This window comes from Mus caroli, unplaced genomic scaffold (genome assembly GCF_978045245.1).
Source record: "Mus caroli unplaced genomic scaffold, Mus_caroli_1 scaffold_4, whole genome shotgun sequence".
In the NCBI taxonomy this organism is placed as follows: Eukaryota; Metazoa; Chordata; class Mammalia; order Rodentia; family Muridae; genus Mus; species Mus caroli.
Genome location: NW_028227259.1, coordinates 136,187,792 through 136,215,361, shown reverse-complemented (window position 1 = coordinate 136,215,361; position 27,570 = coordinate 136,187,792). Strand labels below are relative to the sequence as shown.

Genomic DNA, 27,570 nt, shown 5'->3' with positions numbered 1-27,570 from the left:
CAGATTTTTTTCAGCATGTTTGTTTGTATGTAAGTGTGTGTGTGTGTGTGTTTGTGTGTGTATGATATGTGACCCAAGGGGTTCAGAAGGTGTCAGAGCCCTGGGAACTGGAATTAAAAGTTGTAATGAGCTAGAAACGGGATGAACTTGGGTCATCTGCAAATATCATAGTCATTTCTACACACTGAGCTGTCACTCAAATCCTGACAATCGTTTTAACTGAATGTGAAGTAGCGTCCATTATCTCTTGAAGGTGCTGCCTATTTTTTATTTCTATATGTATTACTGATTCATCATTTTGAGGTTTCCTTCTGTGCTTTCTGTGTGGCAGCAGAAGAACCCTAGTCTATAGATAATTCTCGTTGGAGTGAATGTGCTGACTATATCATATTATAGTAAAAGGATTTTCCCCTTGAGTTGATGGGGATGTGAAGGGTGTCCTGCCTGGGTGCGCTGGGAAGCCATTCCTGGTTCTTCCTGGAGGCTGTTTAGCTCACCTGGAGTTGTATTCTCCATGTATATTCTTATGTGAAGATTAGAGGGAGACCTCCACACTGGTGTAGCCAACCTGTGTCCTGTAGACAGTGTTTGGAAGAGGAATGCTATGAAAATAGCTCAACACAAATCTGTTTTCAAGTTTAATTTAAAGTGTGTGTGTGTGTAACTTAATTTCCAGTCTCTTGAACATGAACTGCATAATATCAAAAGGTTGGTCACATTTGGCAACGTAGTATTCCTGTGAACCCTTCCCCTCTCCATCTTCAGATTTATGAAGTCTAACCATCTTGTTTTCTCAAATTCTTAACTCTATCTTCTGACCTCTGCTTACCTCCGTGGGCTCCAACTGAGTCACCCAGGACTGCATACAGAAACGTCTACAGCAGTTATCTGGGAGGATTGTTCTTTGTAGCCTGGGCTAGCCAGGCATGACTGAGAGCTCATGACCTTCCTTCTCCCTCTTCTCCAGTTCTGGGTGCCAGTTGTGTGTCTGCATGGCTGGTTTATACTGTCCTTGTTGGAACTCAGGGCTTTGTTCATGATAGGCAGACATTCTTCCTACTGAGCCATGCTCCTAGACCCCAGTGGAACTTAACCTTTCTTCTCTCAGATAATGTCAGTCTACACCCCTGTTGCCTGATGGCATGTTCTTCCCTGCACCCCCCCCCCCAAAAAAAAACCCCTCAGCTCTTTGCATATTGTTTTTTTTTTCTTTTTAGTATCATTAATTTGGGAGTATATTTGGTGCCTATTAGTCAGCAATTCTCACTACAGAGTTTTCAACTGAGATAAAGATTCCCTTCAGTCTTTCACACACATATGGTGTCATTTGTAGATACTTAGACAATGGAAGCTTAGTCTCAAGTGATGCTAATCAAGACATCTTATTATTCTAGCTTTGCTGTTTTAAATTCAGCAGGCAAAAAAGAATAAGGAAAAAAATAAAATAAAACAAAACAAAACAAAACAAACTTGATGTCGTCAGAAGATTTGACTCGTGTGCAAAGCTTAAACAACCCAGTGAGCTTGGGTTTTCTACGATATTAAGTATTCCCCAAACCATGTGGCCAGCGAGAATGTAATTGGCCACAGGACTTTGAGATTGTCTTCATCAAGGAGACATCATAACCCATTTAGATTAGTCACAAAGGAAAAAGTTAAGGGAAATAACTGAATATATAAATATTCATGAGGAGTTATTCAAGGGGGAAATATTGCTTCTGATTTATGCAAAATTTTATAATTGAGGAAGTTGTCAAAACTTGGGGATTGAACTTGAAAATTTAAGTACGTGGAGCAAAGCCTGGGATAACAGATCATCAGCATCTGTTACAAATAGCACAGAGATCTGTATGCAGATAGGATCATTATATTAATGTGCAATCCCCCAGAGACTCAGATGCAACAATTCCAGTACCACCAAACATTTTTTTCTCATACAGAATGAGTCTATTCACAGGAAAGAAATAGAGAAGCTTCAAGATCTACAGCTGGTAACCAGGGCCCTGGGAAGGTTGGCATGTGTCAAACTCAGAAAGTTTCCTTACTTCTCAAATCAATTGAAAATGGTACCCTAGCTAGAAAGCATCCAGGAGGACTTCCTTCCTTCCTTCCTTCCTTCCTTCCTTCCTTCCTTCCTTCCTTCCTTCCTTCCTTCCTTCCTCCTTCCTTCTTTCCTTCCTTCCTTCCTTCCTTCTTCCTTCCTTTTCTTCCTTCCTTCCTTCCTTCCTTCCTTCCTTCCTTCCTTCCTTCCTTCCTTCCTTCTTCCTTCCTTCTTCCTTCCTTCCTTCCTTCTTCCTTCCTTCCTTCCTTCCTTCCTTCCTTCCTTCCTCCTTCCTTCCTTCCTTCCTTCCTTCCTTCCTTCCTTCCTTCCTTCCTTCCTTCTTCCTTCCTTCTTCCTTCCTTCCTTCCTTCCTTCCTTCCTTCCTTCCTTCCTTCCTTCCTTCCTTCTTCCTTCCTTCCTTCCTTCCTTCCTTCTTCCTTCCTTCATTCTTTCCTTCCTTTCTTCCTTCCTTCCTTCCTTCCTTCCTTCCTTCCTTCCTTCCTTCCTTCCTTCCTTCCTTCCTTCCTGAGGGTCAGGCCTGCATTTTCCTTACTAGTAGTACTAAGTACTCAGACTGAATGCAGTATGTCTAACTTAGGACAGGCTGTCTGCTTTCCTGAACATTCTATAGATCTAAATCTGAAAATCGTCTTGGCTGTTTAATAATGTCTGATCAAATATTTGTGCCTCCTCCATTCATTACCTGGTCAGATTGACCCAGAAATTCATCATCTCAAGTCCCATTCTGAAGTTCTCAGATGAATGTTGAATATGGGAACAGCGGTAGATACTTTTCAACTCATGATAGGTCGTTATGTAAAACTCATTTTAAGATGTGAAAATGAATGCTTAAAGCTTTTAGGGTTTTGATTCAAGGGGGACATGGGGTAAGAGATGTACTAATTATATATCACAGACAGGCAGATAGCAGCATGGCCCAAGTGAGATTGGAGATCCTGTGTAATAGCTTGCAGAGGTGTGCCATGTGTCTGATAGCTAGTCCATAGTTGTTGTTGCTGCTTGGATTAGCTATCGGAGACAGACTGTAGAGGATTGGTTTATATTAGTTCAGGAAACCAATGTTTAGGAATAACTGAAGTCCAACCAAAAGGGAGGAGCTTTACAAAACATAGTGTGGCCTTGGAAACATCAGGTTGCCTTTGCTTTTTCTGTGAAGAGGGGGGTGACAGTGGGTTCAGGAAAACCTCTGAGAGAACCAGTGTTTGGATGAGATTGTGATGAGGAAGAACAGGCGGGCTGCAGATTTGATCTTGAAAGTCAGGTGGCTTTAAGTTGGTTACTCCTTCCATAGGTTTTGAGACAGAGTAGTCCAGGCTAGCCCTGAACTTGTTATACATTGAAGGATGACCTTGAACTTCTGGCTCTTCCACATCCACTTCCTGAGCACCGTACACCACCACGATTACTTCATGCGGTGCTTGACATGGGAGTAAGCTAGGCGAGAACTCTGCCTGCTGAGCATCGGGCTCAGCTCCAGGTGTGCCATTTTTAGTGGACTTTGCCTGGTAAAGTAGTTTCTATGCCTTGCTCAGTTTGTATCTTATCTCCAAGGTATTTTTATTCCTCTTAAACTGTGGACTTTATTGTTTTCATTGTTGTTAAAATAAAACAAACAAACATAAAAACTGGGCCTAGAGAACCCCCTTGACAGTAAGAGCCCTTTCTTTTCTTCCAAAGGACTCCTCCTCTCACCCCAGCACTGGTGTCTGGTGGCTCAGAGGTACCTGAGTTACCTTGCCAATTCTTCAGGCACCTACATTCATGTACTATAAATACTGATTATGCTCGTATTTAAAAATAACCATAACAAATCTTAAAAAGAAAAGTATAGACAAATCTATGACTAAACTTCCTTTGTACTCCTCGCATGGAACTGAGATCTTTATGTGTTTCCTGGCTATGGTCATTGCTCATGCTCCGAAGAGAATAGTATAGCATTAAGTTTGGAAGGCAGGATCCATGGAGCTCATAGGCAAAATGTATGTTCTTTCCTGGGCGTGAATTCCACACATCCTTCTTTGTATTTGGAAAGCTTGAAGACTAAGTAGTGTTGTCCTCTGCATGTATCTGTAATAGATGGCACAAATCTATTTTAGACGGTGCATTAGTTATTTTCATTTGTTGTGGTAAAACGCCATGACCAAGGCAGTTTATAGAAGGAAGGGCTTATTTGGACTGACAACTCCATGGGGATAGACGGCCATCGTGTCAGGGAGGCGTGGCCTTTGAAGTGGGTCTGAGAGTTCAGTAACTGGAAGTAGGATGAGGCGCTCAAGGACCATGGCCAGTGACATGCTTCCCTAACAGAGCCCTTCCTCTGAAACCTCCCCAGACAGCACCACCACCTGGGGTACCAGGGCCTGTGGGGGATATTTCTCATTTAAACCACCACAGATGGATAATCAATTCTGTTGCATTGTCAAAGTCGTTGCGGAGCTACAGCCAGTCTGGATAATCAATTTTGAAATCCCCTGTTGTCGGTAAGCTGTTAAAACAAAAAATGTTAACTTCATGAGTTTAATGAGCAGCTTTGAAGACTGCTTAGTGACAGAGATACAGGAAAAGGCAGGCTGGAAGCAAGAAGAAGGCTAGAATAAGTATTTAATGAAGGTGTACTCTTAAGGGCAGCTTCCTCCCTCCTGGAAACTGTGCTTCCACTGTGTATCCCATTACTGTCTCATGGCCTGTGTTGGCTGGAGACTGAGGCCTAAGGAGATTGTCCTTCTCAGAGTACTGTTGTAATGACAGAATTTGCAAATAAATAGCTGAGGTAGTGATCTGATGGCAGACAAGCAATGCTCCCACCTTCCTTTACCCAGCAGGTTGGCAGAACCCTTCTCCTCCTCTACCTTACCAGCCTCAGCCCAATCTTCTTTTTACCCACTTCGTTGGAAATGTGAATGTATTGCTGGATTTCAGAGAAATGAAAGCAAAGCTCTTTTCATTTAGCAAGTATATTTTTTCCCTAACCATGGATAAATTAGATAATATTGCAGAGATGATTTTGGTTTGTGAGAGGTTGTTGTTTGTTTTGGTTTTGGTTTGGTTTTGAGAGGGTCTTATGTAGCCTAGGTTAGATTTTTTGTAACTTATTTTCTGAGGATAGACCCTAGAGCTTTATGAATGCTAGGCTAGCACTCTACCAACTGAGCCACACACATGGCTTTGAAGTGAAGGAAACCTGATCCTTTAAAGGAAAGAGAAATTTAAATCTGTCATTTCATTCTATGGACATAAATACACAGTGTATTTTTTTTTTCGATGAAGGAGTACTTTTCTTGTTTTCTCCTTCCTTTTCCCATTAAAATTAATTAATTAGTTAATTAATTTCTTTATTTATTTTGTGACTGTGCCTTACTATGTTTACTTGGTTGGCCTAGAACTCAGTATGTAGATCAAACTGGCCTTAACTGGCTAATCTACCTACCTTTGCATCTCAAGTGCTATTGTTACAGGCATAGGCCACTACCTCTGTTGTTATAATTTCTTTTCTAGAGAAGACAGAAATAAAAACAAATCTGTCTCTTCTCCAAAGGTCCCATCTACAAACAAAGGTAGAATTCTACCCAAGTTAAAGGTAGAATTAAACCAATGTGTTTATTATCCTTGCTTACAGAGCAGTGAATGAGGGGCCATGGGAAAAAAGCATCAGTGGACAGAAAGTAGCCTCACTAGATGGTCCATATCCAGCATGGACGCTGGCTACTGCAAGGCTACATAGATGGAACTCTCCTCTAGTCTTTCTCAGCTGATATACTTCTCTGAGGCCATAGACTCTTAGGGCCAAGTTGCACACAACTGAGTGAGAGAAGCACCTGAAGGTTCCATGTGTCTCCTTGAGCATCCTTCTATGAAAGATCTTCACTATATCCAGCTGTGGTGTTACTTTCAATTGAAATAGAGGTGAATTTGTGAAGTAGTTATAGCTTTGCACAGTGAGTAGTCTTGTATAATAACCACAACATCGTGTGGCCCAGACTTACCTCAAATATTGGAACCCATTTCCTTATCCATTTTAGTAACAGTGGCCGGCATAGTTCTTCAAATCTGAGTTAGTGTTAGCTTTTTTCCTCAGGTTTCAGACACTTTTCACACACACGGTAGCTACCCTCTTCCTGTCATTAGAAGTCACCTTGGGGAAGAGAGTAAATGTGAGTTTAACTAAGATCAGTTCCCAGAACCCACATGGCAGAAGGGGGAAATCAACTCTTGAAAGTTGTCTTATCTTCTTCCTCAGAAAGCTGTGTCCCATCCATGTCTCCACACAACTGGATACACACATGTGAGCAAAGACATCAGTGTGAAAAAGTAACTGCCTTGAAGAAATATAGAAAACTAAAATTAACCTCATTGAATGTTTCTGTAGGATTGTTGCATTGGGTATTGGCTCATGTGCCTTGTTCCAAGTCTTGGTGTCTTTCTGATGTACAACACTCTAAGGCAGAGAGCCTTCTATTATTCCAGCACATTTCAAGCTGTGGAAACATATTTCCTAACATCTTTTTTTGTAGCACAATTGTCTTCTGTGGTGTGGAGGTTTGAGAGGCACTTATGTAATTTCTGACTTGGAAAATGATTCAAATTTTCAAATAATTTCATCTATGATTTATGTGGGACCTGAGAATGACCATAGAGAGCCAAGATATTTTGCTGGTTCTTTGGAGTAGCAAGAAGGCCGAGCTTCACACGGATTTTTTGTTAGCTTTGATGGAGAAAGGCACAACTCTTACCTCAAAGGGAACGGGAGAGTGTTTATTCTCGAGTCAAACATGAGTGACCGTGTCCTAGGAAGACAGATTCGGGACACTGTGAACATCATGTTCCAACATGGTAATACTTGGTTGACATTTTTACGGTTAACTGATAGAGCCATGAATGAAGACACCATCTGAAGATATTGCTGTGGTTCACAGGTTATAGCAAGTGTGGGAAAAACTGTTAGAGGGCTCAGCAGTGATGTTCTTAGCTTTTTGACTGAGAGAAGTTGACAGTTTGTTAAGGATACACTTGGGGGTTATTCATAGTCTTAAGGATACAATGGTGCTAGGTCATACAGAGCCTGACAGTGAGTGGCTTTTCAAGGAACTAAAAATAGCCCACTATAATTTGAAGCTGGTCTGTAACATTCTAACCATCCATAATCAGGAAGTTCAAATATTTGGAGTCATAGAATATTTTGTTTCTTTTGGTTTTGAGACAGAGTCTCTTTATATATCCCTGGCTGTTCTAGAACTCACAGAAATCCACCTGCCTCTGACTCCAAAGTGCTGGAAGTACGGGCCTGTGCCTCTACATAGAACCAGCGAGTTACAGAATCTTTAACACGGGATCATCTTCTTTTCCCTGGGAGAGTAACGCTTCCAACTCTACTCCCTGTTTGTCTATGAGTACAGTCAGAACCTTGGGAATATGGCACTGGACAAAGAGAAGTCTGTTTGCTAGGCATTGCCTTTGTTTATATGTTTCAGCTGCAATGATAAGGGACTGTGGTAAAGAAGAATGTGGCAGTGGAGAAAAGGGGAGGGAGGGAGGGAATGTTAACTCCATATACATTTGGTAGAAAGAGGATGGTGGTGGTGGTGTTTTCTGAAAGTTTTCTACCAGGACTTTAAAACACAATTATTTAGTGCTAGGAACTGCACCCCTTCAAAAAGGAGGGCTTGGGTTTAAGAGCAGTGAAAATATGGCTCAGTGGTTAAGAGCACTTACAGAGTACCCGTGTTCAGTTTCTAGTGCCCACATGGTAGCTTAGAGCCTTCTGAAACTCTAGTTCCAGGGCATCTAATGAAATCTTCTGGTCTCTGAGGGCACCAGATATGATGGATGGATGGATGGATGGATGGATGGATGGATGGATGGATGGGTGGATGTGTGTGTGTGTGTGTGTGTGTGTGTGACAGACAGAGAGAGAGAGAGAGAGAGAGAGAGAGAGAGAGAGAGAGAGGTAAAATACACATATACATAAACTAAAATTAACAAATATAAAACTAAATATAAAAAAGGAAGAAAGAGGGCTAAGAATTCGTTCACTTGGTAGAATGGGTCTAGTATGTGAAAAGCCCTAGGTTCAATGTCTAGCACTAATTAAACTTGACATGGGTTGAAAAATGGCTCAGACCATAACTTACTTGTCATGTAAGCATGGGGACCTGGGTTTGGTTCTCCAGTGCCCACATTGTGTATATTTCTGATGTACACACACACACACACACACACACACACACACATGGGCAAGCATGTACATACTCAAAAGAATATCTAGGAGAGCTTTGAGATGTCTTGTTGGTTAAGAGCACTTGACACTCTTGTAGGGCACCCAAGTTAAGTTCCCAGCACCTACTTTGGGTAGCTCACAACCACCTGTAATTCTAGCTGCAATAAATCTGATTTCTTTTTCTGCCCTCTACGGGCACTAAATAGCTCTCCATATGTAGAGAGAATTTAATTTTTTTTAAGGTAATCAGCTACACTAACAATTTCCAGTTCAACTTGATATACATAAGGCCCTGTTATTTATAAGTAAAAAATTAACAAACAAATGATAAAATATTATTGAAATGGTATGCTCAGTACCTTGGCTATTGTAGATAACCTCTGATGCTAAGATCCTACATATGTGCCTTCTACAGAATGAAGCAGATTCCAGTATGCCTTTAGTGTACAGGAGGCTCTAGCATCTCTTGTTTCCTGTGTCTATCAGTGCGCATGTGTACCCATGTGTGCGGAAGCTGGGTGATAAGGCAGGGTGCTTAAATGCTTTGTTGCATTGTGTTAATTCCTCAGCAGTGCAATCAAATTCATGTCGTAATTAAAGCTGTCAGTTGGAAGGCAAGCCAATCGCTGCAAAAGCACAGCATAACAAATGAACTGAAATGATTCCGCGTGTAGCTATACAATGCTTCACCAGGCATGAAATTAAATAAGTAATTTGATGTTGACATCAGAAATTGAAATGATACCCACTGTTCCCTCATTCAGTCAGACCTGCATAAACAATGGCCAGAGCAAACATGCACAACAAAGCCCTCCTCTCCACCCGCTCCCCAAGTAATGCACAATATATATGCAAAATGAGCATATCAGCGCTTGCTTAGACCTCAAGGATGTAATTTGCTTTGGTATACAATACGATGATAGGCGCGGAGCGGGTGGGAAGCTTGGTTTGGAGCGATCCTTCTCCTTCTGGGCTGAAACATTCTCAGCAAGTAGGGTGAATGAAATGAACAAATCCCCCTGCTTCTCTGTCATTCATCCTAAGATGAGTTCGTTTCCTAGACGCAGGACTCCAGGCTGGTAGAAAGCTAACTTGTCTTCCACCTTTGCCTGCTGTAACAAGGGCTGGGGTTGCAGAAAATAGGTGGCATTTGTCACATGGTCAGCCTCTGCTGTAAGCAGTCTCCATGACTACAGTGAATGGATGGAAAACTCTCTTTCTCCCTTTCCTGCTTACGGAATCAAGAACACATAAGGGTTTTTGTTGTTTATTGGTTATTTTGTGGGGTGTGTGTGTGTGTGTGTGTGTGTGTGTGTGTGAGATAGGTATACAGGTACCCAAGAAGATCAGAAAGCGTATTGGATCCGCTGGAGCTGGAGTTAAAGGTGGTTTTTGAACCATGTGATGTGGGAGGTGGGAACGGAACTCCGGTCCACAGAGAACTATTGAGCCGTTTAGCAAGGTTTATTAAACATGGACCACATTCCCAACATAACTTACATCATGCTTTATCCCTCTGAGCTTGTAGGAAACAGCAAGATGGGGAATTTTTTTTTTTTTCTGTAGGAATGCTGTGAAGGGTGGTATTTTTGTTTGATGTGGAGATGGTCAGAAAGTTGTCTACTTTCTCGTAGGTTTGAACATGAAATGTCCCCCTTAGGCCCAGTGTTTGAACAATTGGTGTAAGTCTAGCAGTGCAGTTGAAGGCAATTGTGGAAACTTTAGAAGGTAGAGCCTTGCTGTTTTATTGGTTCCCTGTACTTCCCATTTAATACCCATTACTGACTGCTCACGCAGTGTGATTAGGACCTTCTGACATGCCATCCTCACAATGACAAACTTTATCCTCAGAGATCCAAAATAAGTCCTCCCTTCTCTAAGTTGATTTTCTTCAGGTGGCTGGTCACAATGATAATAAGAGTAACACCTCAATTTACAGTCAACAGAAATCATACCTGTTGTGGTTACGAAGATGTGAAATTCTCCTTAGCCTCTCCTCCCTCATACAATCCATGCATTTATACATCACTCCAACCTGCATTTCTGCAGTGCATCTTGAGTGAAAGACATGATGAATAGGCACATGTTCCCCTCCTGCCTTTTGTCTAAAGAATAGCAGGTTGGCTATAGAAGTGGATGAGCTGATGTTAATAACTCTTGAATCAGGGTGGCAATCAGGCTTCTCTATGGAGGTATGGTCAACCCTAATACAAAGCTGCTGAGCTAGAATTTAAAGACTGACTCTGAATCAGGTTATTTTCATTTCCAGCTTGTTCAGTGCCTCCCCCCCCCTCCCCGCTCACCAAGAGGACGACAAAAAGTTAAACAATTTCTTAGGACAAGTTTTAGAGAAAGCATATAAACAAAACTGATCCAGGACTAGGGCTGCGGCTTCATTGGTGGAATGTTTGCCCAGCATGTCTGAGATGCTAGCAATGTTCAAACCAGGTGCTGTGGTGGATCCAAGAGGATCAAGGGAGTCTGAGGCTAGCCTAGATGACAGAGACCTTGTCCAAAAACTAGGTAGAGGGTTGGACAAGTACTTTAGTTGGTTGAGTGGTTCCTAGCATTCAGAAAGCCCTTCATTCGATCACTAACATTACATAAAGGAGTGCAGTGGTGCATACCTCTGGAATTGGGGGAAAACTTATACTTCATGAGAACCTGACTTGAATGGGGGGGGGGGTGCTGGAGAGATGGGTGAGTACTTACTCTTCCCCCAAGTTTGATTCCCAGCATTTCTTCAGCACAGTTGCCTTGACCCCAAGTTCTAGAGGATCCATTACCCTGTGGCCTCCCTGGGGCACCTGTACACACATAGTACACATAAACTAACAAAGGCATGCATGCATACATACATACATACATACATACATACATAGTAATAGAAAGATATACAGATGAATTTTGTACTCATACTTGGGCTTTTTTCCCTCAGTACTTGATACCCTGAGTTCAGTTCGGAATTATTGATTTTCAGTTGGTTCACTGTATGAGCGCTATGGCAGTCTGAATTGATATTATTGAGAGAAAAACTGCTTCCCTCCACCCACGGATTCTTTGCATTTTAGTCAACTAATTATGTTTACAAAATGTCTAATTTTTGCACAGTGCCAAGTGTGTGCTAAGCCAAAGCCTTCGGGGAATAAACTAGCAAGTAGGTCATATACCAAAAAGTCATCCAAACCCATTGGGCTTTTTATTTTCAAGGCAGTCTGGGCTTTTTTTCCTCTTGCCTGCCTCTCTGCGGCCACAAAACCAAATAGCTTGAGACCCGGGCCTTGAATGTCAGGAAGTCGGGGAGGCAGGCTGCCACGTGCCTGTTTAGTCTCAGTGCAGGGCGAAATGCCATCATTAATTCATTACCCAGCTGCCTGTCAAATAAATTGGCAATTACGTCCACCGCAGAAGCTCAGAATCTAGTAAATAGCACGTTAGCATCTCTGAGTCGCTGAGAGATATAAAGGGAAAATCAAGCAACACTGTGTGTGTATCAGCAGCAGATGACAAGGGGTCTTGGACTCGGGCATGTGATGTGTGATGAAAAACTCACAAAGGGTTGGTAATGAGCTGTGTGGATGGGAACATGCTAAAAATGGCCACTGACTTTTGTGCTCTGTCTCTGTGCTTCCTTTGCAGAGTTCAGCTCCTTCCAGCTTGGGGACAGGCTACTTCGTAAGTCCATCTACACTTCCACCTGCGCGCCTCCTCTTGCCATCAGTTCGTTCGTATAACAAATCCTCATTACAGTGTGAAAAAATGACACCCAAGGAATCCCCCTTACCCCTAACAAGCTCACTGATTTCTGCCCTGTCGTTGAGGATTGTCTTATTTCTAAAGGGTTTAACCTGTTGGGCCTTAAGGATCAGGAGGCATCTGCCTCGGTGGGGCACTTAGCACGTTTAGGAGATGGGGGAAACATGATTGCCCTTGCCAGCCCAATTCCATAATTGCTGGAAGTCAGATTACATATGGAGTTATTTGACTTCTTCTAAGTACTCAAAAGAGCTTCGCTGTGCACAGTGACTTGCTTTTCTGAGTCTGTTATTTCATTGTGAGGGGAGGCAGCATTCCAATAATGTTTTCCTTATACTTGGTTGGTAGCTGTATCTGGCTTTTAAGCCAGCAATCACCACACTCCACAGTTTGGCAAATACAGATGCATTATATGTGTTCTGGTCCTTACACTTTGTTCTTAGGGGAGGGGAAGGGATGGAGGAAATATATCTCTGGGATTATTACACTATCTTTCATTCAAAGACAGAGAAATGGTTGCTTCATTAAATTTTTATAACAAAATTATCCATTGTGGGTTTAGTATTCCTTCTCACGGTATAAATGAGGAAGAATTACAAACCACCATTATTTACCCAAGATAGCATAGCACTGTGTATTTTAGTACTTACAGGCACTTGGTTGTGTTCTGAAGTAAGGCTTGATACTATAATACCCAAGATAGAACACATGCTACGAACCATAGCCAATAAACACCCATTCAGTTCAGCTGCTCTTAACGTTGTCCTCTTAACATTGCTAATCAGTCTTCTTGTGACTCATTTCTCTGACTGCATTTTTGGTTGAATTATGAAAATCAGCATCATTTCAGTGAATATCAAGTCTTTCCTAAGTTTGGCCCAAAAGGCACCCTTACCTGGCCCCACTAACTTCGTCTTGATCTATAATCCAAGGAGAATGCTAAGGATTCTTCTGGCCCTGCATCATACGGTTAGCACACTGATGGTGGTTCTGCGCAGCAGCCCTGAATATTCATGCTTACAGAAGGAGCAGGATACGCTCAGTGTCTTGCTTTAGCAGTTGAAAGAACAGACGTCGTCCCATCTGCCATCTCTTCACACCAGGCTGGGTGTGGGTTGCGATGCTGGAAGTAAGATCTGCAGGCTGTGGTGCCTGTTCTCCATGCTCTCTATCCTCACCCCACCTCCTTTTCAGAAATAGAGCTGAAGCCACCACCTTCACCACGTTCAGTTGCAGCCTGAACATTCTACTGTCATTTATGTTGTCAGTGTGATCACCCTGAAAGAAGGGTGTCATTTCAGGAATCAGAATCCACCTTTTGTTTTGCTTTTTACCTCCTTAGTTCTTGGAATGCTTTTATTACTTAATGATATATTTGATAACTAGCAAATCCTTGATTAGGATTTGGGAGGGTTTTTTGTTTTGTTTTTTGGTTTTTGGTTTTTTTTTTTTTTTTTGTGCTGGGTCAACTTTGCTTAGCTTTTAAAACTTACTCATTTTGTTAAAGTTGCCTTGGTTAAAATCAACTTACTTTGCTTATCTCAAGAGCTGTCGTGTTATTAGCGTACATGGAGAAGATGAGTACCAGATGTCTGTTCCGCTCTCAGCTATGATAAAAATGCCCCTCTGCGGAATGTGTTTCCAATCCCACATTGTTCCGTTATCACCCTGCAAAATCCTTAGTGGAGTTGCCAAGCCCTCATCAAAGCTGGGCTCTGTTTCCAGTGTCAGTCCCACAGTGTCACGTGTACTACTCGATTTCAGGGACTGCCTTCCACGTTGGTGAGTCTCTTGCTTTTAAATGGAAGTAATGTGTTTACAGCTTCTGTGATTGCCCCCTCCCCAACCTGGGATACAGTGTTGATGTTGTGCTCATGGCCCTTATCTGAGAACGGCTTCACAAAGTTTGTAATGAGGGTGAGTCACTAGCAGGTTGAGTCCCATACTGTTCTTTTGTTTGTTTGTTTGTTTGTTTGTTTTTCTCATGAATTGCCTTTGACAACTCTTTGAAATGTGGAAATCACCACAGATGAGCTAATCCTTATCATTAAATCATGAACTGTTGAGTTTGGAAAGGCTAAGTTTCCCTACCTTTAGCTGAACAAGGAATAACTGTTTTGTTTTGTTTTGTTTTGTTTTGTTTTGTTTTGTTTTGTTTTGTTTTGTTTTGTTTTGTTTTGTTTTTAAACACTGTCCCCTGCTTCAGAATCCCTCCTCACTCCAGAACCTTCTGTTTGCTCCCCTGTCCTATAGTGGAGAACTTAGTAAACTAAGGTGAAAACCCAGAAGTTGTCCTTGTTCATGAAACTGATACTGTAGTCCATGCATCATGGAGTCTGTGTTTGCATGCAGGTGAGGTGTGTGTCGTTACCTGCAGTTGCCTATTCTTGGGCTAATCCAAGAGTGCTTGCATTTGTCTCTCAGTTCTTCAGCTGTATCTGTCCCACTTTGCTGAAGGGCTTTGAAGAAACCTTTGTTTTTGATCTGGTGATATTTGTTTATGTCTTCCTGGTTTTGTGTTCCAAAGATGTCTGCTTAGGTCTGTCAGTTTTCCAATCTATGCAGAAGATTTGAGAGATGGGAACAGCAGTGAAGAACACTATTTACATAAGCAGATTGCAAAGGATTCTCAAAGTAGGCAAAATAGAGAAGGATTGGAACAAACTTTGCACGTTTGGGGGAGGCTTTGAATACCGTGAGTATTACACACACACATACACATGCACACTCACACACACACACACTCCCTCTCTCTCTCATTGCATACGCATACCCTGCTCAGCTCATATTCTAAATATAAATGAAATTATAGGCAACTTGGAATCAATTTGCTGGGTTTTTCTTTCCTTTTTGGCAAGCGTACTGAAACTTGTTGGAGTGTGTATAGGGTTTTCTTTTTGTTTTTCAAACGTCAGCTCACTGAATACATTTTCTGTTTTGATTTAAACAGTTCTGGATTTCTTTCCTTCTGAGACATGCAGTCAAATTTCACTCTGAAATATGTGTGATGAAGTCCAAAGTAGCAGAATGATTCATGTGACTAGCCGTGTGACCTTGGGCAGGGTGTTTGATATTTCTGTTTCTACTTCACCACCCACTAAATAGAGTTGTGAATATTCAACCAAATGACATAATTAATGTGCACAGAATAGAACTGTTAATAGTAAGCAATAAAATGTACCTTTGAGGTTTTTTTCTAAATGCATTCTTCTTGTTTTTAATTATGTGAATGTGTGTGCCTTGGTGGGTTAATGTGTATACAGCAGTATCAGTGCCTATACAGCCCAGAAGAGGGAGTCAGATTCCTGGAGCTGTAGTTCCAGATGTTGTGAATTCCTGTGGTAGGTGCTAAGTACTGAGTTCGCATCCACTGCGCACACAGTATTCATGAGGTGTAACTACGGAGTTCTCTCTCCATCTTCTAAGTGTATCTGTTTCTCTGTCTTCCTTCACACAGCAAATGAGGACATAAACTTGGTATCAGGTGACTGAGCAGTGTTGTGACTGAGGGCCCCACTAACAAATTGAACCAAATAAAAACAGAGTTTTGCCCTTTGCACCCAGAATATAGAAACATTTTTATGTCCCTTTCCATGGCTTTCACGAGGGCCTTGCCTCTGTCCGATTGGATGTGTATCACTCACTGTGTATGGACATTAGACCCAGGTGCTTTCATCTGTCACCCTGGTGATGGCATTGTTGGAATGATCTCTTCTCTGGGCTGTCCGTGCATGACAGTTGTTCCCTTTAATCTGTTCATGGTTCCTACCTGTTTACTCCCTCCATGGTTTTAAAACATGTCAAGACCTCTTAACGTGTCTGAGGTTTGGGCTGGCAGTAATGGAAGAAGTGTTCCGTGATTCGGGTTTTAAGATGTAGATTATAAGTTGCAGGCATTCCTCTGTGATGCCAACAGCAAGTGTTCTTGGAAGAAGTGATCACAGGCAGCAGAGAGACGACACTTCTTCAGATTGGCTCTCTCACTGGACCTGGAATTCACAATTAGCCTGCTAGGCTGGCTGGCTATTGAGTTCCCAAGGATCCTCCCACTTCTGCCTTCCTGGCACTGGGATTATAGACATTTTTCACCAACGCTGGTTGTTTCTATGGGTGCTGGGGATGTGAACTCAGGTCATCATGCTTTTGTGGATCACACTTTACCTTCTGATCCATCTTTCAAGCCCCTGAGGATGTGTAAGTGCTGGAGCCCCTGAACCTGTAGTTGAGAGTTACTTCCCAGACTGCCCTTAAAGCTCTTGTGAAAGGGACTTAAAATCCTCTTAGGTCAGGGACAAGCATCCTGCCTGTTTCTCTGAATGATCCTCAGCCTCCTTACATACTTGGGTGTCATAGGACACCAGCCTCATAGCTGGGATCTCTTCCCTAACTCTAGTGATTTATCCTACATTTCTGGCTTGCTACTTCTCACTCTTTCAGTTCTCCAGGGAGGCAGCCCACAGATACTGTTCGACTCATACTACAGGCGAGGGGGTTGTACAGCGTTACCCTTCTTAGGATGGAGTTTGTATAGTTACTGTTTTTCTGTATATTACTTATATTGTGAGGATAGTCCTGGGGTCAGGTACAAACTGCATAATGGTGACCTTGTCTTATTCTTAGTTTTTAAATTATAAAAAGTCCATGGTCATTTGTTATAATTTGGGTAATTCTTTGTATGTTTAAATTTTATTATGAATGTATTATTAAATACATTAATTTTTTAGATTTGTTTTAATTTTTATTTTAAATTTTGTTACACTATAATTTCTATCCTCCTTCCAAACCCTTCTCTCCCCTGCCATTCTGTCTCAAATTCATGGCCTCTTTTTCTTGAATTATTATTGTGTTTTTATATTACAACAAATAAATACATAAATATCTGCTGAAACCAACTAGCGTTGCTTCCTCCCATGTGTATGTTTTTAGGGTGGATCATTTGGTATTGGATAACCAGTTAAGGAGCCCATCCCTGGGAAAGGCTTTAGTTCACATGTTCTCTCTCTCTCTCTCTCTCTCTCTCTCTCTCTCTCTCTCTCTCTCTCTCTCTCTCTCTCCCTCCCTCCCTCCCTCCCTCTCTCTCTCTCTCTCTCTCTCTCTCTCTCTCTCTCTCTCTCTCTCTCTTTCTCTCTCTCTCTCTCTCTCTCTCTCTCTCCCTCCCCTCTTCCCTCCCTCACCTCCTCTGCCTCTTAGCAATTTTTCATCAGTTGTAGCAGTTCATTTATGGGTGGGGCCCTGTGAATTTCCGCTATTTATGCTGGTATGTAAACTGGTGTGGGATTTGTTTGGGTCTCATTTAAACAGCCATATTGTTGAGGCACCATGGGTGAAGCCTCCCTGTCATATCCAGAATACATAATACTGCACCCGACATCTTCTTTCTGTAGCTTGTACAGTCTTTCTGCCCCTCTTCCTTGATGTTGCTGAAAGTTGGATGCAGCATCTGTGTTGGAGATACTTCCAAGACATAAGTGCCTCTCTTACATCTTTAGAGCTATTTTTTCCTTCTGTTGCAGCTTACCAAGCATCTTCTGGTACTACAGCAGCTACCTAAATTGTAGAGAATTTAATCTTAGACATTTAACAGATAAAGAAAAAATGGACCAAACTTTGAGGCAGAGAGAACAACAGAGATATATAAACACACACGCACACGCACGCACTGAAGAGCTGTCTCACAGGTTAGGAGCACTTACTGCTCTTCCCTGATTCTGTCTGGTTACCAGCATGCACCTCATGTAGCCTATGATTACCTATAATTTCAGCTCTATCCAAAGCCCTCATCTAGCCTCAGTACACACTGACTCAACACATGCACCCACTTCCCCATGCAAACCCACACACTTAGATATAGTTGAAAATAGAAATAAATAGTAAAAAAAAAAAAAATAGAAGAAAAGAAATAGCTTAGCAAAGTAGAATTGGGTTGACTATATTTCTGGAAGAAGGCAGATAGAGTTTTGGTTTCAATAGTAAATGTTTCCCAAAATGCTAAACACATTGAACCATGGGTCACATGCTATTTGTGCTATTTTGGAAGGTTCTAGAAGCTTTAGGAGCCGAGCATAGCTAGAGGAAGTAAATCGTGTCTAGATATACTTATATACTTGGAACTCTTGTGTGCTTATGTCTGCCATTTGCTTCTTTGTCTCTGTCCCTCTCCTTCTTGTCTGCCTGAAAGGAGTTGCTCCTTCCACCCACTGGAGCTAATGTGATGCACAAGTTCACTCCAGACCTAGATATATGGTCAAGTGTGTGAACTTCTGAAACAGCCCGTCCAAGAAAACCCTTCTTCTCTTAAGTTACTCTCCTGAAATGTTTGATCATAACAGTTTAAAAATCATTGACTCACGAGAGTAGTATACACAGGACAGTTTGCAGAGCAGTTCTTAGCATGCTCACAGCCCTGAGTTCCAGCCCTCAGACCCTCAATACTGATATGTTGTCACATGCCTATGATCCCAACGGTTGGGAGGTTGAGGCATGAGGTTCACAAGCACCAAACCATCGTCAGTTACATAGAGAGTTCACTGCCAACCTGGGCTCCATGATACCTCATCTGAAAACAGAACGACCTAACTGGTGGGAGTACTGACAGACAAGAAGTGCTTGATGCAGTCAGGGGGAGCCAGTGAGTGGAAAGGAGATGAGGAGGAAGTGAATTTACTGACCTGTTATAAAATAAATGAGACACGTGAAACCAAAGCTCACTTGACTGCATTGGTTTTTCTTACAACCCAAGAAAAACATAACAAATAATAGAGAAATAATGGCCTTAAGTTCAAGTTTGTAGATGTCCATATCACATAAATATTACATAAGTTGATATGAACTATATATACCAAATAAGCCATAAGCGAGATCCTCTAGTTTGCTCTGAGCACTGACAAACCATGTATGTATGTATGTATGTATGTATGTATGTATGTACAGTAAAATGCTTTAGAGTTGTATTGGAAATCAATCAGAATCTTTCAGATCAAAGGCCTCATGACTTTGCTTATCTTATTTAATGTGTGTGTGTGTGTGTGTATCCATCCATATATTCATCTCCACCAAAAGTGTAAATCAGATGCCCTTCCTACCCGTAACACGAGAGTCTTCGAGTGTGGTGTGTCACCAGGAGTATTAGTGTGAACCTTAGAACACACACCTGGTGCTTGTTAACAGAAGTGCTGGGTTTTGCTCTGAATGTCACATTTTCTTGTAGTCAGCGCTGAGTGTAACCAAAAGTTATTGGAGGCTCTGATAGTTGGGAGGCTCTGCACAGACTCCCAGTACTTGCCTTCAGAAGGCAAACATTTAAAATGCATTTTGTTGGTATGAAACTGTTCATCCATTTAGAATAATACTGTCGTTTTGATAAAAGCACCTTGGCAGCATGCTATTAGATACAGCACTGTTAATAAACTGTCAGGTCCTGAATCCACATGCTCTGGAAGACCAGCAATCACCCAAGGACTGGTGCTATAAATCTCTCCTAACAAACCTTAATTCACTTAGCAGACTAATGAATGAGTTCGGATTTTCCTTTAGTAATCAGGCCCACTAACAGTCATGTTTAAAGTGATGTTCTTCCTACTCCTAATGGCTGTTCTGCACTCCTTGAATAGGAAACAAAGCAAACAAGGACCTTAGCCTTCTCTACCTGAGTCTGTGGGTAATAAATCATGGTGACTTGGGAATAATGGCTGTTTTCAAGTAGGTGACAACTGTCTATCAGGGCTTGTAAACTGTCACCCTGGTGTGGTGCTGTAAAGCAAAATGACCTCAATTCAAAAAGCTGCCTCAGATTTTTAAGGAACCCTTGAAAAACATAGGAAAGCCCACGGGAAGGCCCGTCAGCCCTGGTTGGTGCAGCACTCTTAATATTTCCTGTATTGATCACAGCTCATAAACTCTTATCAAGGCGGAACTCCGTGATTGTTCTAACTGTACATCTGAAGGAAATCAGAACATAAAACACAGCTAACATTACTGTTGCGCCTCGAGAACTTACCTCAGTTATATACAGATTTCCACCATGCACAGTATTATTCATTTCCATTTTTAATAAAGAGGAATTCTATTTTAAATATTATGTAGATCAGTACATGTGTCTCGTTACCTGAAGAGGCCAGAAGAAGATGTTGGATTCTCCAGAGCTGGAGTGACACAGTTGTGAGCACCTTTTGTGGGTGTTGGGAACTGAGTCCTCTGTAATGGAAGTAAGTATGCTTAACTACTAAGCCATCTCTCCAGATCCTTTATTCCAATTGCAATCCCCAGTGAAGGTATTTTCCTTTTACATGTAGGTACAGGGTCCTACAGTAGTCACAATACTCGTGATGCATGTAGAATTGCTAAGGAAAATTAGGGCCATCACCGTGCCGACGACATCATAGGAAGTTGGCGTCTCAACTCTAAACCCAAGTCATCAAAGTATTTTACTCGTTAGTATTTTTAGTTTGTTTACTTGTCGTGTATGTATCTTTTCTTGATGTAGCGTCTCACCCATCCCAGGCTGGCCTGGAACTTGCTGTGTAGCTCTGGGTGACCTTGAGTTTCTGATCGTCCCTCTCCCTTGAGTGCTGGATTGCAGGCATGTACAGAACCGCATTTGGTGTATGTGGGACTAAAAGTCAAACCTAGAGCTTCATGTATGCTACGCAGGGGCTCTACCAACTGAGCCGCACACCCAGTCCTTTTTACTTTTAGAGAAATTTTGAAATACGTGTTTCAGAACATTGCAAGACAACTGTATTGTGTTGGTTTTATGTCTCCTGGGGTTGGGGTGTGAGCATTAACACAAGGATTTTCTACAAGTAACTGTTTATAACATTAAGTAGTTGTACCTCATAAACAAATGGAACCCTGAGTTCCTCGTGTGCAGAGGCATCAAACAGGCTCTTGGCATTAGGATTAGAATGGCCAGTATTCCAATTTCCATAGTAAAACATGCCTGTTATTTGGGTTCCTATAGCTTGAGAGTTACAGACATTCTGGCAGTGCCGGTGCTTCCCGGTGAGATTTTATTCGTAGAAAACGACTTTTTTTTTTAATGAAATATATACTTTAATACCTGGAACTTGTATGTGTGTATAATTTTTCTTTAAGCATCAGAGAGCTATTTTAAAATTTTTATTGCCGATTCTGTTCATAAGACTGACTTTATTAAATTTAAACTCATTCTTTCAAACATTCAGCAATGATAGTACATGTACTCTTTATAATTATTTTCAAGTTTTTTTGTGTATGTGTTGTAGATTTTTGAGTGTTTGAGTTATGGTGTGGGTGGAAAGATCAGAGAAAAAGTGTGTGCAATTCATTGTCTCCTATCTTTGCATGGATTCTGGGATTGAACCCACATCAGACTTCTGCAGCAGACATCTTTATCTGCTGAGAAAACTCACCAGCTTTGCTTAAAAAAAAAAAAAACAAGAAAAATATAGTGTGTAGGGGTTGGGGGTTAGGCACATACATGCTTGTATGTGCCTCAGGAGGCACATTCAGAGAATAACATGCAGTGTGGAATCTCCCTTTTCTCTTTTACGGCTTCTTCACATGTGGAACTCGTGATTCCTCCTCGGTCTGGGAATTGAACTCAGGCTGTCAGATGTCCTCTGGCTTTGAGCACGTTCTTAGCTGAGCCACTTGACTGGCTCCATTTTACTTTTCTACAGCACTAGCAATGTGATACGTTTCATTTGTTTTTATCTCCTGATTTCCAACCCCCACCCTGATCTGGTTCTGCAGCCTAAGTGTGAACACTAAGGGATGACCTCATTGATTGCTGAACATGCAGAGAGTGCTTTAAACCTCATCTAGGGTGGTTGTGCTGATGATGGGTCTGATGAGGAGGACTTAAGTTGTCACATGCGTGGCCTTTCTCATCCTGGAGCTCCAGTTTAAAATCATGGAAATGAGAAGGCTCTACATGTACCTGTGTCCAGGGATCACTTTTCAAATTGACACAAACCAAAATAAAACAAAAGGAAAAGGCTTGTGTGTTTCAAAGATCACCTACTATTCCACACTGTGAGTGAGCGCACTTTTGAAACTTGTACAGTTTTACTGAAGACTTTTAAAATGATCATGCATATAAATGTTTGGGTTAAGGACTTCAGTTGGTTGAGAACTTGCCTAGCTTATATGTTTTATTGCCTGAATTTCACAAGTAAACATTATGTGCATACCTTTAACTGCAGTACTCTAGTCAGGGAAGCAGGATGGTCATGAGTTCAAGGTCATCTCTGAGGCAGAGCCGATTAGAGGCCACTTGGGGATACAGGAGACCCTGCCTTACATAGACATGCACATACATACATGTGTTATTTAATCAACATTTAGCAAATTTTGCCCATGAGAGCATTAGACGTTCTGAGTCCTGCTCCCATCCGACAGATTATATAAAGTATTTATTTTTCATAGCAATTGTGAAATTCATATTTTTCCATTGAAATACAGATTTTTCACCTGTTGGCATGAAAGCTTTTCCCAAAGGACAGTATAGGTCACTTGATGTTGGGCATTCATTTAAATGTATGTAAATCAGAAGGATTAATACAGTGTGAAAACCTTTTCATTTTTTGCTTTGTTGAAGAATCTTGTAAGATACCTTATATTAGCTTTTGTTTGCTTGTTTGTTTGTTTGTTTGTTTGTGTGCTAAAAGCAGGATCTTCTGTGTAGCCAAGCAGGCCTTGAACTTGTCATAGGAGATGACTTTGCCAGTTGCTGTAGGTTGTGGAGGGTATAGAAGAATAAGACAAAAGATGTTCTTTTACAAACACACACACACACACACACACACACACACACACACACACTATGAACACCAAATGACATTGGTGATGCAAACTATCACCTTGCCCATTTATCTAGCCTTGTGTAATTAATTCTCTTCTTGGTGTCATGCTGATAATTAGTTTTATTCTGAGGATAAGATATCACATGTATGGCCTTTGTCTTGCAAGAGTTCTGGATTCAAATTAGGAAATGTCACTGTTCTATATGTGGCAGTGTTCATAGTTCACTTTTTAAATTTGAAAGGAAATTTTAAAAACTGTTGTGTGGTTTCAGAGATCCCACTCAATTTTAGATCCTGGGTGAGACCAGGGTACAGTTTTAGGCATTCTTAGTTTACTGAAGGATGTAGTCAAGATGGACATGCATACATATGTCTAGGTCAAGAGCTGCACAGACTACTTCTTTATTCTCATGCTCTTGGACATGGATCATGTTTCTAAATCTTTAAAAGTCACTGGGGATTATTCACATCAAATGTGCTCATGAATTAGTGAGTATTTAAACATCATTTTGTTCCAAATTTTAGGGTTGCAATCTTGATAATTTTGACCTATGCACTCTTTCATACGGGAAATAAGCTCGCTGAGTACCTGAGTAAATCTTAAAGTTTGCAGAAACAAGACAAAGACAGAAACACTATGAAAACAGTGACCTGGGCAAAAGTGTTCCTTTCCTAGAAACTAAAAGCATTTATAGTTTTATTTATCCAAAAGTATTATATTTGTCCAAGCTAAGTATTTATCCAGGAGTGTCAAATCCTTGTTACAAGTCTTAGAAGTGTAGAACCTTTTATTAGGTTTACTTTGTGAAAATGTCATCCATGCGTAATGCTCATTCAGATTTATTAAAGTCTTGTCCCTTATCTCCCTGCTATGTCTTTCAGCTCTCTCCTTTCTACAAGGCTCCTTTCTTCAATCAGGAGATTTCCATTGTTGGTTTTCATTCCTGTCTAGTTTTGTTTACTTTTGAGACACACGTAGTTTAGCTTTTCCATGACTACATGACTATTCTTTAGGACCCTGGTCGACTCCTCATTAAGTGCCTAACTGAAGACAGTGATTGCCCTTCCCTCAGAATCCATTGGTAGCCTACAGTTCAGCAGTAGGGAGAGGGCCCTGTAACCTCTGCAGACCTGTACAGACTTAATAAGGAAACTTGTAAAAGGCCACTGGGATGGGGGGACCTTCATGCAGGGGCCATAGCATAACATATGAGATACGAAATGAGAAAGAGCAAATTTGGGGGTGGGCTGTTTTATATGAAGGTTGGGATGGAAGATATAAGGGGAGAAGAGAGTTAACTAAAAGGTGAGTAACTTTGATTTCATAAGATAAATTAGAGGGTAATACTGCTAAATGTAAGCCACCTTTATTTTTCCCAAACATCAGTATTCTGGAGGGATCATGTAAAAACAGACCCGTGGTGGTTGGTCGGTGTCTCTCTCTGTGTCTCTCTCTCTGTCTCTGTCTCTGTCTCTTCTGTAACCTCAAAAAATAACTTAAATCCACATGTTCCTTAACTTACCTGAAAGATAGAGCCTTCTCTATCGCTTATAAAAAGAAATAAAAAACTAAAATTTTAGATGATGATGAGCTGTTGGTGCTTCACTATTTCCAAATAAAATGGGTTCAGTATCTGATGAATACCCATCAATATATTTAATATCTCTGTAATGTTTTGAGTCACTTAAAAAGCAAAGATGTGAAGTTCAAGTGAATACACTACAAAATTATGGTAAAAAATTTTATTTCATTGAAATATTGATTGTTTGATCAAAGAAACAAAAATAAGATGTAATATGAAGTAGTAATAATTCTCAATTATGTATTTGTACATATGAGTATTACAGAAGTAGATTTAAAATGACTAGGCATATTACACTTACTATAGCAGATCTGGGAAGATCCACCAGTTTTTATTAAATTAACATTCTTGCTGTAGTCTTGCTTGCCCAGGTGTACCTATATAAGGTAAATTTGAGTTTGTAAAATGCTTCTCAGTTGGCTTGCGTAAGCAGTTATTTTAATTAAGTGTATCAGTGCTTCTTTCCGAGAATTTGAGGGTTAGTGTATGTAAGAACTTTTACTTTGTAAGCTTATCAGAACAACAGTCCTTCCAGTTTCAGAGGCTTTCTAGTTCAGTCCTTCATATCATGTAATGGATATTAGATAGATGGTTCAGTGGTTAAGAGCATTTGCCAGTCTTGCAGAAGACCTGAGTTCAGTTCCCAGCGTCCACTTCAGCTGTGTCACAACCACCATTACCTCCAGTTCCAGGGGCATCTGATATCCTCTTCTTGTCTCTGTGGGGACAAATACCCACACACAGACACATACTCATTGTTAAAAATAATAAATGTTTTAAAAATTCATCATGTGTAGTTAGCAAAACACTGTACAGATGCATTGAGAACAGCTTTCCCGGATTACAAAGCCTATGGAGGGCAACTGAAGAATCACAGCCACGGGTTGGAAATGGACACAGAAACACAAAAACCTTTTATCAGATCAGGCTGCCAAGAGCAGTTCTCATTTATACTGTTCTTGAGTAATTGTGCTCAAAACAGGCAATTAGAATAGCAACAACACAAGGAGTGAAGCTAGGGTTTCTCTTTGTGTTAGGTTTTAAGTATCGGAAGTTTATACTTTACCCAATTCTTTTTTTTTATTAGATATTTTCTTTATTTACATTTCAAATGTTACGTTCTTAGCATTTGTTGTTAGCATCATCAGACTCTTGATGAAGTCAGATGCCTGCCAGCCCACCTTTGCTTTATATTCTGTGACTGAATTAATATTCAAAGCGTTGTTGGAAGGCGGCAGCTGACTCCTACATGTTGTTCTCTGACCTCCACACATGTGCAAATGCCCTTTTAGCACCTTATTCCCCTAACATACGTATTCCAAACAAATGATATCCTGGTTTGTACCTCTGTTGGTAGAGTACCTGCCTAGCATAGGTGAAGGCCTGGGTTCTGTCCCTAGCACTACATAAAGCTAGCTGGATGGTTTACACCTGTAGTACCAGCCATGCAAGTACTAGAATGCAAAACTAAACATTATGATTTATGAAATTGAAGCCATCATATCATAAATGAAGCCAGCAGCCAAGCAGGCTATGCATCACAAGATGAAAACTGTAGAAGCAATACCCCTGGCACATGCTTTGACCAGCTCACCGTTGACTGTGGTGGTGTACCGAAGTGTAGAGAACAGACTGTGCGAACTGGAAAACAAGCATGGACTCCATGAGCAGGTACCTCTCTCCATATTTCGTGTCCTTCTGACATCCACATAGTCTCAAGAGAGAGTGTTCGCACTTGCAAGACACTAGATTCAGGTTAGTGAAGGACAGTGTGGCCTGAAAAGAATTAAACAGGTTTGGTGACGAGGCATGTTTATCCTTGTCTGCCTTGATGGATTTTTAAGCCCCAGCAAGATAAGGAGGAGCTCAATGATTCCGATTATTGCCTGTGTTTGTAGAAGACTGAGAGTCTTTGTTGTGGCTTCAGTCTGAAATGACCCTCAAAGGCTCATGTATTTGAGTGTTTGATTTTCAGTTCATAGCTCTGTTTGGAGGTTATGCGACCATTAGAAGGTGCAGCCTTGCTGAAGGAAATGTATTACTAGGGGTTGTGTGGTCTATACAAACTATACAGAGTTCGTATTTGAGTTTGTATAGGATGACATCACTTCCTGTTCTCTCACTTTCCTTCCTGATCTGTGGGTGAAGTCTCATCAGCCAGCTTCCTGACCACCAAGCTGGCCTCATGCTCCTCCTGCTGTGTCTTCTCCACCCTAATGAACTATGCCCCTTCTCGGATTTTAAACCAAAATAATATTTTTCTTTTCTTACTTGCTTTCTCTCAGAGTGTTTTATCATAGTGACAGAAAAGTAACTGATACAGTCTGGTAATCACGGAGAGATTCCAATGGTTGCAGTTACTAGACAGAACTGTCTCTTGCATTTATGCAGACTCCCCACAGCCCTGAGGAAGAACCAACCATCTCCAGATAGCAGGATGCACACACATGCACACACACACACACACACACCGACACACATACACACCGACGACACTCATGCACTTACTCATGCATGCATGCACAAACACATTACTACTGATACAGATGTCAGTATTCCCAGAAAGAGATTTCAAAAGTTATTATGACTATATTCCACATATTCAAAAATATCAATTGAATAAGACTAAAATTAAGCTTATAGAAAAAAACTACACATAGTGTAACAGGAAGAATACAAGAAGTTGACAGCAGGCTATCCTATGTCACAGGTTGGTGACCGTGGAGACAGTGACTGCTCAGCAGTAGGAAGTGTGCTGAGTGAATCACTGAGACAAACTTCTTTTTAATGGGCAGAGCATCAGTGAACTTCCTTTAACCAAATAATATATAGTTGGAAAAGTCAAAGAAAAAAAGAATACTTAGAAAAATAATATCTGAAAAATTTCCAAATTTTGTGCAAACCATGAATCCATATATTCAAGCACAAGAATCAAAGACAGAATTAAATTTAAGATTCTAAAAGATGATTTAGAAAGAGAAAATTATAAATAGTTATGTATTTTTTTAAAAAAAATCTATGACGACTAGGCTGGTGGTATATACCTTTACTCCTTGAACTCAGGAAGCAGAGGCAGGTAGATGTGAGAGCCTAGAGTCAGCCTGGTCCAGGACAGGGTGGGCTATAGAAAGAAATGTTGTCTTAAAAAAAGGAAAAATAAAATAAAATAAA

The 27,570-nt window shown here is 41.0% G+C and overlaps 1 protein-coding gene across 7 annotated transcripts in view; it reads left to right on the top strand.

The window, feature by feature from the left end:
- The window catches only part of Auts2 (activator of transcription and developmental regulator AUTS2), a 1,097,294-nt gene that overhangs the window by 490,741 nt on the left and 578,983 nt on the right, over positions 1-27,570 (top strand). For all 7 annotated transcript variants that reach the window (XM_029477062.2, XM_085837231.1, XM_085837234.1 and 4 more), the window contains one exon: positions 11,916-11,951. In XM_029477062.2, the coding sequence (XP_029332922.1) occupies positions 11,916-11,951 (36 nt within the window). The remainder of the gene's footprint in view (positions 1-11,915; positions 11,952-27,570) is intronic.